This window comes from Aethalodelphis obliquidens, unplaced genomic scaffold, assembly GCF_003676395.1.
Source record: "Aethalodelphis obliquidens isolate GAN/ISIS:26980383/991018 unplaced genomic scaffold, ASM367639v1 scaffold2, whole genome shotgun sequence".
Lineage (NCBI taxonomy): Eukaryota > Metazoa > Chordata > Mammalia > Artiodactyla > Delphinidae > Aethalodelphis > Aethalodelphis obliquidens.
In genome coordinates this window covers 93,430,622-93,445,986 of record NW_020837946.1, presented here as the reverse complement: position 1 = coordinate 93,445,986, position 15,365 = coordinate 93,430,622, and the positions used below count along the sequence as shown (strand labels likewise).

The 15,365-nt window shown below is 38.6% G+C and overlaps 1 protein-coding gene across 4 annotated transcripts in view; it reads right to left on the bottom strand.

Annotated features, from left to right (window-relative positions):
• The window catches only part of ZRANB3 (zinc finger RANBP2-type containing 3), a 297,735-nt gene that overhangs the window by 173,675 nt on the left and 108,695 nt on the right, over positions 1-15,365 (bottom strand). For 3 of the 4 annotated variants that reach the window (XM_027132316.1, XM_027132307.1, XM_027132325.1), the window contains exon 3: positions 14,272-14,290. The exons of the other annotated variant lie outside the window; for it this stretch is intronic. In XM_027132316.1, coding sequence (XP_026988117.1) covers positions 14,272-14,290 — 19 coding nt within the window. The remainder of the gene's footprint in view (positions 1-14,271; positions 14,291-15,365) is intronic. 4 annotated transcript variants of the gene reach the window in all.

The following is a 15,365-nucleotide window of genomic DNA, read 5'->3' as shown; positions in this document are numbered from 1 at the left end:
CCCTTAATCCAACGTGACTGATGTTTTTACAAGAGGAGAAGAGACATAGACAAAAGGAAAATGCCCCATGAAGATAGAGGCAGGGATTGAAGTGATGCATCTACAAACCCTGGAATGCCAAAGACTGCCGGCCATCACCTGAAGCCAGGAGAAAGGCATTAAACAGATTCCCTCAGAGCCCTCAGAAGGAACCAAACCTCCTGACACCTTGATTTCAGACTTCTAGCCTCTAGAACTGAGAGGATAAATTTCTGTTGTTTTAAGACACCAAGTTTGTGGTACTTTTTAATGGCAGCCCTAGGAAACTAACATAACAATCCAGCAACTGGACTCCTAGATAATTACTCAACTGAGTACACCCACACAAACACCTACATAATCCTCAAAACTGGAAGCAACAAATATGTCCCTTCATCTTGGTGAATGGAAAAACAAACTGTGGTACATCCATATAATGGAATTTTATTCAGTGATTAAAAGAGCTATCAAGCCACAAAAAGACGCAGCTGAAACTTAAATGCATAGGCTAGGTGAAAAAAGTCAGTCTGAAAAAGCTACGAACTATATGCTGCCAATCATATGACATCTGGAAAAGGCAAAATGATAGAGTCATTAAACACATCTTTGGTTATTGGGGGTTTTGGTCTGAAGGGAATTAAATAAGTGAAGCACAGGGGATTGTTTGGGCAGTAAAACTATTCTACATGATACTGTAATGGTGATTACAAGACATTAAGCATTTGTGAAAATCCACAGAAATTTGCATTACAAAAAGTACATTTTGATGTATACAAATAATTAAAAAATAATTCAGGAGGTCAGAGGGTCCCATGATGGAATGTGAAGTGTGATACAATAATTTAAATGTATTATAGGTATATGAAACAACCTCACTGAATAGAGTAAAGGAATAAGGTCTGACTTAAAGTAATTCTGAAAATGAATGGAATCTGTAAAAATAAAGGTAAAAGGAACTGTACCTAAGCACTGTACTCTAGTTGATAATTTTCCTTCCTGTCGGGGTACAGGTTAATAATACTGAAACCACCACGCATGTATACTAGAAGTGCATAATTAATTAAATGAATGGCAGATGGTGGGAACTAGGATACTCAGTGATGGAGTAGGAGGATATAGTTAAGCAAGGGAAGAAGTTAGAATGACCCATGTGGTGATGGATTAGAGCTGGAGACATCAACAGGAGCTCATGTTCAGCTTAAATACAGATACAGATGGCTACACAGATAAATATTCATAAATATGTACATACACACGCATATGTAAGAACACATGCATTTATCTCCTTGCTCCGTCAGCTGAGAGGATCTAGAAGAAATGACACCCCGGTAAAAATGAGTACACCTAGCACCTAGATCTGGTTCTAATATCTTTCTCCAATAGAAAGAACCCGAGTATCCTGGAGAAATGCGTGATTCAAGTACTGGGGTAGGAAATATACAGGATAAGACTGGAGCATCTTGTAGTGCCAGAAAGTAAGAAAATGCTGAAAAGCCAAAGAAAACAAAACACAAAACCCCAAACAGAACAGCCTACAATGAAGGGGGCAAATCAAAGGGACACAGGAGTGAATTCAAAGAGCTCCCAATGGCCAAAGGTGGAACCATTTTAGCAACAAAATAAAGTGAATATCCGTGAGTCCTACTGATATGAATACATGATAAAGTAAGTGAGTGAACAAATGAATTCTGAATAATTTATGTATTTATTTATTCTGCCTTTAAGGAAGTAGAGCATAAATCCCCATTTCTTAAGTATGGGCTGCATATAGTTACTTTCCTTCAAAAAATACAGTATGGGAAGGGACCAAAAAAAAAACAAACGCAGTAACTTTACAGGGGAAAAACCTGACAAACATTACATCAAACCAGGTGATCAAGATTAACATTAACAGTGATAAGTCATATTGATATTATGTACCCTTGGTATGACATGATGACAATGGCACTTAACCTCTGTGGTCTTCTTGCCCAAAACCCAGTACCTCAGTCTGATCATGAGAAAAACATCAGACAACATATCCCAATTAAGGGACATTTTACAAAATACTGAACCATTAACTCACAAAACTGTAAACGTCTTCAAAAACAAGTAAAGTCTGAGAAACTGTCACAACGAAGAGAGGCTATTGGCTATCTGTCATGTCTATTTAAGACATGGCTACTAAATGTAATGTGTATACCGGATGGAATCCTGGAAAAGAAAAAGGACATCAGTGAAAATATGAGGAAATCTAAATGAAGTATGGTTTTTAGTTAACAACACTAGTATATGAATATTGGTTCATTAATTGAGACATTACTAATCTAAGTAGTAACGGGGGACTGGCTTTGAGGCATATGAGAACTCTCTGTACTATTTTCGCAATAATTCTATAAAACTAAACCTGTTCTAAAATTTAAAACTTATTTTTAAAAAAGGACATTCAGAGGACTTCCGGGAAGATGGCAGAAGAGTAAGACGCGGAGATCACCTTCCTCTCCACAGATACACCAGAAATACATCTACGCGTGGAACAACTCCTACAGAACACCCACTGAACGCTGGCAGAAGACCTCAGACCTCCCAAAAGGCAAGGAACCCCCCACGTACCTGGTTAGGGCAAAAGAAAAAACTAAACAGAGACAAAAGGATAGGGACGGGTCCTGCACCAGCGGGAGAGAGCTGTGAAGGAGGAAAAGTGTCCACACACTAGGAAGCCCCTTCGCGGGTGGAGACTTCGGGAGGCGGAGTGGGGGAGCTTGGGAGCCGCGGAGGAGAGCACAGCAACAGGGGTGCGGAGGGCAAAGCGGACAGATTCCGGCGCAGAGGATCGGGCCGACCGGCACTCACCAGCCGAGAGGCTTGTCTGCTCGCCCTCCGGGGCGGGCGGGACTGGGAGCTGAGGCTCCGGCTTTTGTCGGAGCGCCGGGAGAGGACTGAGGTTGGCGGCGTGAAGACAGCCTGCAGGGCGTTGGTGCGCCGCGGCTGGCCAGGAGAGAGTCCGGGGAAAAGTCTGGACCTGCCGAAGAGGCAAGAGACTTTTACGTCCCTCTTTGTTTCCTGGTGCACGAGGAGAGGGGATTAAGAACGCTGCTTGAGAGAGCTCCAGGGACGGGCGCGAGCCGCGGCTAAGAGTGCGGAGCCCAGAGACGGACATGGGACGCTAAGGCCGCTGCTGCCGCCGCCAGGAGGCCTGTGTGCGAACACAGGTCACTAGCCACACGCCCTTCTGGGGAGCCTGTGCAGCCCGCCACTGCCAGGGTCCCGGGATCCAGGGACGGCTCCCCGGGAGAGCGCACGGCGCGCCTCAGGCTGCAGCATCACGCCGGCCTCTGCCTCCGCAGGCCCGCCCCGCACTCCGTAACCCTCCCTACCCCCCGGCCTGGGTGAGCCAGAGCCTCCGAATCAGCGGCTCCTTTAACCTCGTCCTGTCTGAGTAAAGAACAGACGCCCTCCGGCGACCTACACGCACAGGCGGGGCCAAATCCAAAGCTGAGCCCCTGGGAACTGTCAGAACAAAGAAGAGAAAGGGAAATCTCTCCCAGCAGCCTCAGAAGCAGCGGATTAAAGCTCCACAATCAACTTGATATACCCTGCATCTGTGGAATACCTGAATAGACAACGAATCATCCCAAATTAAGGAGCCCTGTGGATGAAAGGCTCTTGGGGCTGCAGCCAGGAGTCAGTGCTGTGCCTCTGAGGTGGGAGAACCAACTTCAGGACACTGGTCCACAAGAGGCCTCCCAGCTGCACATAATATCAAACAGCAAAAATCTCCGAGAGATCTCCATCTCAACGCCAGCACCCAGCTTCACTCAACGACCAGCAAGCTACAGTGCTGGACATCCTATGCCAAACAACTAGCAAGACAGGAACACAACCCCACCCATTAGCAGAGAGGCTGCCCAAAATCATAGTAAGTCTACAGACACCCCAAAACACACCACCAGACGTGGACCTGCCCACCAGAAAGACAAGATCCAGCCTCATACACCAGAACACAGGCACTAGTACCCTCCACCAGGAAGCCTACACAACCCACTGAACCAACCTTAGCCACTGGGGACAGACACAAAAAACAACAGGAACTACGAACCTTCAGCCTGCAAAAAAGGAGACCCCAAACACAGTAAGATAAGCAAAATGAAAAGACAGAAAAACACACAGCAGATGAAGGAGCAAGATAAAAACCCACCAGACCTAACAAATGAAGAGGAAATAGGCAGTCTACCTGAAAAAGAATTCAGAATAATGATAGTAAGGTTGATCCGAAATCTTGGAGATAGAATGGACAAATTGCAAGAATCAGTTAACAAGGACCGAGAAGAACTAAAGATGAAGCAAGCAACGATGAACAACACAATAAATGAAATTAAAAGTACTCTAGATGGGATCAATAGCAGAATAACTGAGGCAGAAGAACGGATAAGTGACCTGGAAGATAAAATAGTGGAAATAACTACTGCAGAGCAGAATAAAGAAAAAAGAATGAAAAGAACTGAGGACAGTCTCAGAGACCTCTGGGACAACATTAAACGCACCAACATTCGAATTATAGGGGTTCCAGAAGAAGAATAGAAAAAGAAAGGGACTGAGAAAATATTTGAAGAGATTATAGTTGAAAACTTCCCTAATATGGGAAAAGAAATCATTAATCAAGTCCAGGAAGCACAGAGAGTCCCATACAGGATAAATCCAAGGAGAAATACGCCAAGACACATATTAATCAAATTGTCAAAAATTAAATACAAAGAAAACATATTAAAAGCAGCAAGGGAAAAACAACAAATAACACACAAGGGAATCCCCATAAGGTTAACAGCTGATCTTTCAGCAGAAACTCTGCAAGCCAGAAGGGAGTGGCAGGACATATTGAAAGTGTTGAAGGAGAAAAACCTGCAACCAAGATTACTCTACCCAGCAAGGATCTCATTCAGATTTGATGGAGAAATTAAAACCTTTACAGACAAGCAAAAGCTGAGAGAGTTCAGCACCACCAAACCAGCTCTACAACAACTGCTAAAGGAACTTCTCTAGGCAAGAAACACAAAAGAAGGAAAGGACCTACAATAACGAACCCAAAACAATTAAGAAAATGGGAATAGGAACACACATATTGATAATTACCTTAAATGTAAATGGACTAAATGCTCCCACCAAAAGACACAGATTGGCTGAATGGATACAAAAACAAGACCCATATATTTGCTGTCTACAAGAGACCCACTTCAGACCTAGAGACACATACAGACTGAAAGTAAGGGGATGGAAAAAGGTATTTCATGCAAATGGAAACCAAAAGAAAGCTGGAGTAGCAATTCTCATATCAGACAAAATAGACTTTAAAACAAAGACTATTAGAAGAGACAAAGAAGGACACTACATAATGATCAAGGGATCGATCCAAGAGGAAGATATAACAATTGTAAATATTTATGCACCCAACATAGGTGCACCTCAATACATAAGGCAAATACTGACAACCATAAAAGGGGAAATCGACAGTAGCACATTCATAGTAGGGGACTTTAACACCCCACTTTCACCAATGGACAGATCATCCAAAATGAAAATAAATAAGGAAACACAAGCTTTAAATGATACATTAAACGAGATGGAGTTAATTGATATTTATAGGACATTCCATCCAAAAACAACAGAATACACATTTTTCTCAAGTGCTCATGGAACATTCTCCAGGATAGATCATATCTTGGGTCACAAATCAAGCCTTGGTAAATTTAAGAAAATTGAAATTGTATCAAGTATCTTTTCTGACCACAATGCCATGAGACTAGATATCAGTTACAGGAAAAGATCTGTAAAAAATACAAACACATGGAGGCTAAACAATACACTACTTAATAATGAAGAGATCACTGAAGAAATCAAAGAGGAAATCAAAAAATACCTAGAAACAAATGACAATGGAGACACAACAACCCAAAACCTGTGGGATGCAGCAAAAGCAGTTCTAAGGGGGAAGTTTATAGCAATACAAGCCCACCTTAAGAAGCAGGAAACATCTCGAATAAACAACCTAACCTTGCACCTCAAGCAATTAGAGAAAGAAGAACAAAAAAACCCCAAAGCTAGCAGAAGGAAAGAAATCATAAAAATCAGATCAGAAATAAATGAAAAAGAAATGAAGGAAACAATAGCAAAGATCAATAAAACTAAAAGCTGGTTCTTTGAGAAGATAAACAAAATAGATAAACCACTAGCCAGACTCATCAAGAAAAAAAGGGAGAAGACTCAAATCAATAGAATTAGAAATGAAAAAGGAGAGGTAACAACTGACACTGCAGAAATAAAAGAGATCATGAGAGATTACTACAAGCAACTCTATGCCAATAAAATGGACAATCTGGAAGAAATGGACAAATTCTTAGAAATGCACAACCTGCCAAGACTGAATCAGGAAGAAATAGAAAATATGAACAGACCAATCACAAGCACTGAAATTGAAACTGTGATTAAAAATCTTCCAACAAAGAAAAGCCCAGGACCAGATGGCTTCACAGGCGAATTCTATCAAACATTTAGAGAAGAGCTAACACCTATCCTTCTCAAACTCTTCCAAAATATAGCAGAGGGAGGAACACTCCCAAACTCCTTCTACGAGGCCACCATCACCTTGATACCAAAACCAGACAAGGATGTCACAAAGAAAGAAAACTACAGGCCAATATCACTGATGAACATAGATGCAAAAATCCTCAACAAAATACTAGCAAATAGAATCCAACAGCACATTAAACGGATTATACACCATGATCAAGTGGGGTTTATTCCAGGAATGCAAGGATTCTTCAATATACGCAAATCTATCAATGTGATAAACCATATTAACAAACTGAAGGAGAAAAACCATATGATCATCTCAATAGATGCAGAGAAAGCTTTTGACAAAATTCAACACCCATTTATGATAAAAACCCTGCAGAAAGTAGGCATAGAGGGAACTTTCCTCAACATAATAAAGGCCATATATGACAAGCCCACAGCAAACATCATCCTCAATGGCGAAAAACTGAAAGCATTTCCACTAAGATCAGGAACAAGACAAGGTTGCCCACTCTCACCACTCTTATTCAACATAGTTTTGGAAGTTTTAGCCACAGCAATCAGAGAAGAAAAGGAAATAAAAGGAATCCAAATCGGAAAAGAAGTAAAGCTGTCACTGTTTGCAGATGACATGATCCTATACATAGAGAACCCTAAAGATGCTACCAGAAAACTACTAGAGCTAATCAATGAATTTGGTAAAGTGGCAGGATACAAAATTAATGCACAGAAATCTCTGGCATTCCTATATACTAATGATGAAAAATCTGAAAGTGAAATCAAGAAAACACTCCCATTTACCATTGCAACAAAAAGAATAAAATATCTAGGAATAAACCTACCTAAGGAGACAAAAGATCTGTATGCAGAAAATTATAAGACACTGATGAAAGAAATTAAAGATGATACAAATAGATGGAGAGATATACCATGTTCTTGGATTGGAAGAATCAACATTGTGAAAATGACTCTACTACCCAAAGCAATCTATAGATTCAATGCAATCCCTATCAAACTACCACTGGCATTTTTCACAGAACTAGAACAAAAAATTTTGCAATTTGTATGGAAACACAAAAGACCCCGAATAGCCAAAGCAATCTTGAGAACGAAAGAAGGAACTGGAGGAATCAGGCTCCCAGACTTCAGACTATACTACAAAGCTACAGTTATCAAAACGGTATGGTACTGGCACAAAAACAGAAAGATAGATCAATGGAACAGGATAGAAAGCCCAGAGATAAACCCACGCACATATGGTCACCTTATCTTTGACAAAGGAGGCAGAAATGTACCGTGGAGAAAGGACAGCCTATTCAATAAGTGGTGCTGGGAAAACTGGACAGCTACATGTAAAAGTATGAAGTTAGATCACTCCCTAACACCATACACAAAAATAAGCTCAAAATGGATTAAAGACCTAAATGTAAGGCCAGAAACTATCAAACTCTTAGAGGAAAACATCGGCAGAACACTCTATGACATAAATCACAGCAAGATTCTTTCTGACCCACCTCCTAGAGTAATGGAAATAAAAACAAGAGTAAACAAATGGGACCTAATGAAACTTAAAAGCTTTTGCGCAGCAAAGGAAACCATAAAGAAGACCAAAAGACAACCCTCAGAATGGGAGAAAATATTTGCAAATGAAGCAACTGACAAAGGATTGATCTCCAAAATTTATAAGCAGCTCATGCAGCTTAATAACAAAAAAACAAACAACCCAATCCAAAAATGGGCAGAAGACCTAAATAGACATTTCTCCAAAGAAGATATACAGAGTGCCAACAAATACATGAGAGAATGCTCAACATCACTAATCATGAGAGAAATGCAAATCAAAACTACAATGAGATATCATCTCACACCAGTCAGAATGGCCATCATCAAAAAATCTAGAAACAATAAATGCTGGAGATGGTGTGGAGAAAAGGGAACCCTCTTACACTGTTGGTGGGAATGTAAATTGATACAGCCACTGTGGAGAACAGTATGGAGGTTCCTTAAAAAGCTACAAATAGAACTACCATATGACCCAGCAATCCCACTACTGGGCATATACCCTGAGAAAACCATAATTCAAAAAGAGTCATGTACCAAAATGTTCATTGCAGCTCTATTTACAATAGCCCAGAGATGGAAACAACCTAAGTGTCCATCATCGGATGAATGGATAAAGAAGATGTGGCACATATATACAATGGAATATTACTCAGCCATAAAAAGAGACGAAATTGAGCTATTTGTAATGAGGTGGATAGACCTAGAGTCTGTCATACAGAGTGAACTAAGTCAGAAAGAGAGAGACAAATACCGTATGCTAACACATATATATGGAATTTAAAAAAAAAAATGTCATGAAAAACCTAGGGGTGAAACAGGAATAAAGACACAGACTTACTAGAGAATGGACTTGAGGCTATGGGGAGGGGGAAGTGTAAACGGTGACAAAGCGATAAAGAGGCATGGACATATATACACTACCAAACGTAAGGTAGATAGCTAGTGGGAAGCAGCCGCATAGCACAGGGAGATCAGCTCGGTGCTTTGTGACCGCCTGGAGGGGTGGGATAGGGAGGGTGGCAGGGAGGGAGACGCAAGCGGGAAGAGATATGGGAACATTTGTATATATATAACTGATTCATTTTGTTGTGAAGCTGAAACTAACATACCATTGTAAAGCAATTATACTCCAATAAAGATGTTAAAAAAAAAAAAAAAAGGACATTCAAAAAATAGGAAAGCTGGCCTTAAAAATGAGGAAAGGAAGGAAGCAGTCAAATGATACTGATTTAGAAGAATATAGACCGTCTCAGCTGCACAAATGCCATCACCTATATCATTCAGCTTCATTCATTTGAGCACTATGTCTTGCAGATTCTTCTGTACTTAAGAATCCTGTTTCAAAACACAAGAAGTGGGCTTCCCTGGTGGCACAGTGGTTGAGAGTCCGCCTGCCAATGCAGGGGACACGGGTTTGTGCCCTGGTCCGGGAAGATCCCACATGCTGCGGAGCGGCTGGGCCCGTGAGCCATGGCCGCTGAGCCTGCGCGTACGGAGCCTGTGCTCCACAATGGGAGAGGCCACAACAGTGAGAGGCCCGCGTACCGCAAAAAAAAAAAACACAGAAAGTCTAGTACGTGGAGACTTTGTATAGAATAGCAATAATGGACTTGGGTGCTGAATTATTTTAGGTTAGATATCAGCTCCTAGCATGTTCTAGCTGTATTTACTTAATATACCTGTGCCTCAGCTTTCTCATCTGGAAAATGATGGTGGTAATAATAATCATAATACTCTGTTGGGTTGTCCTGGGATGAAATAAATTAATACATGTAAATCACTAAAACAGAACCCAGCACATATGTGTTAATTAAGTATTAACTCTTTAATCAGTCCATTCATTCAACAGAAATGGACCACCAACAAAGAGGGGTTATGAATCAGAAAGAGTAAAAGCTCAGAGGGGAAAGTATTCAATTCAACTTGGGTCTGGTAAAGGGAAACAAGGATTTGTAGAAGCAAATGGAATAAAAATTATCACCTCAGCTCACTTTGTCAAACCAAGGTAGGCTTATATAAAAAGGAAAACTAAAATTCTTCATGTCTAGTTTAATTTCTTTGTCCTCAAACCTATAAAGTTAATGTTGGCAGAGACTATATCACAATATCAATTTTAAGGTCTTCTGATAGAAATAATCTTCCCGAGGGGGTTCTTCAGTGTTTCCAGACACCTACAGATTTCTGCCTGCAGAGAAAATGACAAGGCTTTTCAAACTTCAGCCTACAGAAAAACTTCTGCGAGCACTCAACAGGTTCCACAGCCTCTCCCCTCCAAACTTCTCTTCCAGAGAAGCACCTTGACCCAAAGAAAAGCATCCATAATGACAACTCTATGGTCTCTGTTCCAAATATATATCTATTAATCCCAAAATAGCCACAAAGTAAGCCAAGCCAAGTAGCTTAGCCTTGACAAATGGTTTCCTTTTCTTTTGAAAAAGGAAGGAAAGCAATACTTTATTTGGTATACCATCCCCCTGACTCCAAATGTTTTCTCAAGTAACAGGAAGGAAACTTAGGGAAAAGCTGGGGGTGGGGGCAGGGGCACGGGACTTAAGTAGAGTACTAACAAAAAATGTCACATAAGAATCTTCTGACTTTGATAATAGATTCAATAGACAAGACAGAATCCATGTACTGACAGCATTTTGTCTATAAGGACACAATTATTAGGCTATTCATATAAATCTAGGATGTTAATCCCACCTTCTTAAGTAAAAATGAACATGACAAAAATTTTCTAAATGCTCGGTTTCTACAAAGAATAATAGCCTTTATATACTTGACAAATAAGGTAGTAAGTATATAGGTTTGATATTTTCCTCATGTATATCGAATTAAATTACCTGTTGTGTGTTAATATGAAATTATTTTTCATATTTAAAATCTTTTTATGAATAAAAATTTTCAATAACTTTCAATAGAACAAGGACACAGTGGTTAAAAAATTATTAAAGAACAGTAAAGATAATAGTGCAACAGCCTCACTACAGACTGTGACCTGAATTCCATTATTAAAGGAATACAAATTCACAAGTTTCTGTATATTTACTACACGGTTCTTGAAACAACACTTGACTACATTAAACCAAGAAGGGGGAAAAGGATTTAAAACAGTTTAAGCTAAGTTTGCAAAGTTAGTTTTATTAAAAGTTGCAGCTTTGTTGGTTATCTGAAATATAGTTTTATAATTGAAATACTCAATGATCACACAATTAGACAATTAAACAGAACTTGTCATCATTCCCATTTTAGGTTAATGACTATCTCATATACAGTAGACAGATTACATAATTCCACAAAGATTGAATACATTAGAAAAAGACAATAGTAGAAAAATACTAGAAGAGAGGGGAGTTATTCCAGTGAAGGAAGTCATTTGCTTCTAAAGCTATGGAGGAAAGATCACACACAGCAGACAACTAAATTACACAATACTCTAAGTGGGTATTCAAGCATCTTAAAAAAAAAAAAGTAGGTTCAATAACAGAGATGTAATATTGCTCTCCTAAAGCTTTTAGCTATTTGATGAGTCAAATATTCATTATATCAAAAAATACATATTTTTTAAAATAAATTTATTAATTTATTTTTTTATTTTTGGCTGAGTTAGGTCTTCATTTCTGTGCATGGGCTTTCTCTAGTTGCAGTGAACGGGGGCTACTCTTCATTGTGGCGCGTGGGCTTCTCATTGGGTGGCTTCTCTTGTTGAGGAGCACGGGCTCTAAGCACGCGGGCTTCAGCAGTTTTGGCACATGGGCTCAGTAGTTGTGGCTCGTGGGCTCTAGAGCACAGGCTCAGTAGTTGTGGCGCACGGGCTTTGTTGCTCCACAGCATGTGGGATCTTCCCGGACCAGGACTTGAACCTGTGTCCCCCGCATTGGCAGGTGGATTCTTAACCACTGTGCTACCAGGGAAGTCCTCAAAATATATTTTTTAATTTAAAAATCAAAACTTGGTTGACCTCCAAATTATAAACTGCATTTCCTCCTATGACTTCACTACCATTTTGTGATAAGAGCAAGAGAAGGAGAACAGTATTAGAAAATAAAATGAAGGTCAAACCAGAGTTCATGTAATTTACATATATACAAGTTTCCTTCTACTTCAAGACTTTTAATTTACTCACTTTCATCCACACTAACTCAGTAAGATTCCACAGAAATGGCATTTCAGCTCAACCAAAAACAGAGGATATTAGTGGTTTTGAGCTGTGATCTTAGAATTGTACATCATTACATTATTTCTGTGGCCTGTTTTTTGTACTTATGTGTAAAATTGAGGATTTTTCCTTAATTAACCTTATTGATAGGATTTGACATAATAAACCTCGGAAAGTCAAATAGTTGTAAAAGAATGAAAGTCTTTAAAATGCTGGTGAAAAAAAGGAGATATGAGGGACACAAAGTGGAAACTTCTTTTAAGTACTGAGAAAATATTAAATGGTTCTTTTAAATTTATTAAATAAAAAAATAAGAATGGTTTTGAAAGACAAGCACAAATCACTCAACATGTGACAAATGTAACTGTAAATAATAGGAGATGAAAAGTGATTGGTATAAAGAAAAACTCTTGTTGGCTAAAAGGTTCATCATGAACTCATCATGCACAATCCTTAGTCTAATGTCAATTGAGGAGAAGACAGGAGTTTGCTGGAGAATATAAAAGTTAAGAAGAGTTAAGGTGCTGATCAAATTCAATCCATGAATGATTCTGCACATTTAAGGCCTATTCAAATCTCTACAACATCAAATTGAAGAACAAGGTAGCAATGCAATGTCATAGCCACTAAGATGTTCCCCATGAATTGCTTGGGGAAATTATCAATATAATGTTACACATTATGGTATATTTCCCGTGGACATAAAACTGGTCTGTTTAAAAAAAATTATTGATACACACATCCATACATATATCACACACACATTTTATACATATTATATAAAATGGTTATGCCTAGTTTGGAGGTTGAAGGATGAATTTATATTCCTATTTGGTGAAAACATATTCAGGGATTAAAAACATAAGCTTCTTCTAGTCATTTTGGACTCTCAAATTTATAAATTTATGAAGATTCTTTTGGAATGCATCCTGTTCCAAAATAGAAATTTCTACTGTTTTCCAAATGTCTATGTCCTGTGTCTTTAATTACACTGTTGAAGTTTTTCACAGGCAATGACTGTTTCTAACTATAACATCTAGTCTAAACAAATGCCTATAGAATGAAGAGTTCAAACTAAAAACTTCAGTAATTATAAATCAGCATGAACTAAGAAACCCTATATGAACCTTCTGCTTGGCAATCATGTGCATATTATACTCTTATTCAGTTTTCTCCTGAAGAAGAGATAGTGGAGATAAGCCACTGGTGAGTCTACATGTAACTAAAACTAAAAGACCGTTAATTGGGAGAATCTTTTATGGTTTCACTTATATTTTTAAAAAATTCAGTATCCATTTTCCTCACCTCTATTATATTTTTAAATGTATATGTTTTGCAGTTATCCTTAAAGACATCATGAAAACAGCAACACATTTTCCAAAATGATATTAAAAATTAGAACTTTATTGATCTACATCATTCTGAGAATGTATGTAAAGAGTATTGTAGTTTATGTAGCAAGAACTTCCATTTCAGTGAAAAAACCTGAATACGAATGTATACGAGTACATGCCCCTTAAAGGTATCAAATTGTTTAGTAATAGTAAAATGCCATTTTAACATTATGCTTCACACTCATACAAAACAATTAACAATAACCTTTAGAGCCAAATCTTAAAAGTTCAGCTTCTAAGCAAGCAGCATTATGACAAGTAGAAAAGAGTTCAGTTTCATTTGGGGCTGCATTCATGTTTCTGAGGCCAAAAATATAGAATTTTGAATCACTAATGTTAACACTAACATGTTCCAAATGCATGCCTTGCGCACGGTCACGTGCACACGCATGTGCACACGCACACTCTCTCTTTCTCATTCTTATTCTCTCTGCTGCCCCCATGCCCCGCCCTCCCTCGCTCTCCCACTGTCCTCTCCACATACAGATATATAGTCATATGAAAGACAGAGAACACAGGGTAAATAACAGATAACAAAAACTGGTTGGGGAATTTTATAAAAGACATAAAAATCATGAAAACACTTACTTCATCAGCCACCATACACCTGGAAAAAATAAAAATAAAACCAAATTAATCTCTTAATTACCAAAGTCAGCCATTTAAAAAGTTCTGATCGAGTAGCTTGCCACAAAATAGTTTACAAATGTTAAAGTACTAAGCCAGAGAGAGGTGTTTATAAGTGTGCATGAGAAAATGGGCCATTGCTGATTTATAAGTCTCTCCAGCTGCCAACAGCATATGGATGTGGGAGTGTTAGAGTTTCAGGTGTACTGTTTCCTACATCCCACCAATGGCGACAGCTACAATGACCCTTCAAAATGTGAGCAAAATGGCAAGTGACTGTACCAATGACTTCCCTCTGTACCAATGACTTCCCTCCGTACCAATAAACCTTAAAATTGGTCTTCCCTAGAGATGAGAAGAATGCTGTATTAAAGTGCATTAGCATGTTATAGGTAAAAGTATATATACTATATTATACACGCTAAGCCTATTTTCAAGCTGAATTTTGGTTTCTACTATTATTTTACTGAGTTCTCTCTTCTCTGTTCTTTCTTGTTAACCTATAGAAGTAAATTCTATCCACTGAAAATTGAGGATGGGGGCATAAACTGAGGTCCTAAGTAGAAGAAAAAACCAAAGAGCAAAAAGAAAGAATAGCAGATATGGTCAAGATCATGAGGGGTCCCTTAGAAACAGTGAGTACATTGTAAGGAGAAAAACCTATCTCTTAACTGAGGGGATTTCCAGGCAATGTAAAAAAAAATACTGGAATATTATAAAAATCAGAGAGGAAAAAAGTCCCTATTTGTATTTTTTCCTTCCTTTATTCCCAATGGCCTTGACATTACACAATACTACATGGTTTCTTTTAACATAAGACACAAATTAATAATTTGGTAATAAATATATCATTAAGGAATAAGTTACAAGTAAAATGGAATTTCGTTCTTAAAATGAAAAAAGATGTCAGGTTACATATTAAGTATTTTTATGGAAAAATAAAATACAAATACTTTAAGTGAAATTTACAACATATGCAAGAGTAAAAAGTTTATTACATTTTTTGCAAACAAGCCTAAAAAGCAGAAAACTAAAAAGCAATACTTTGAAAAATA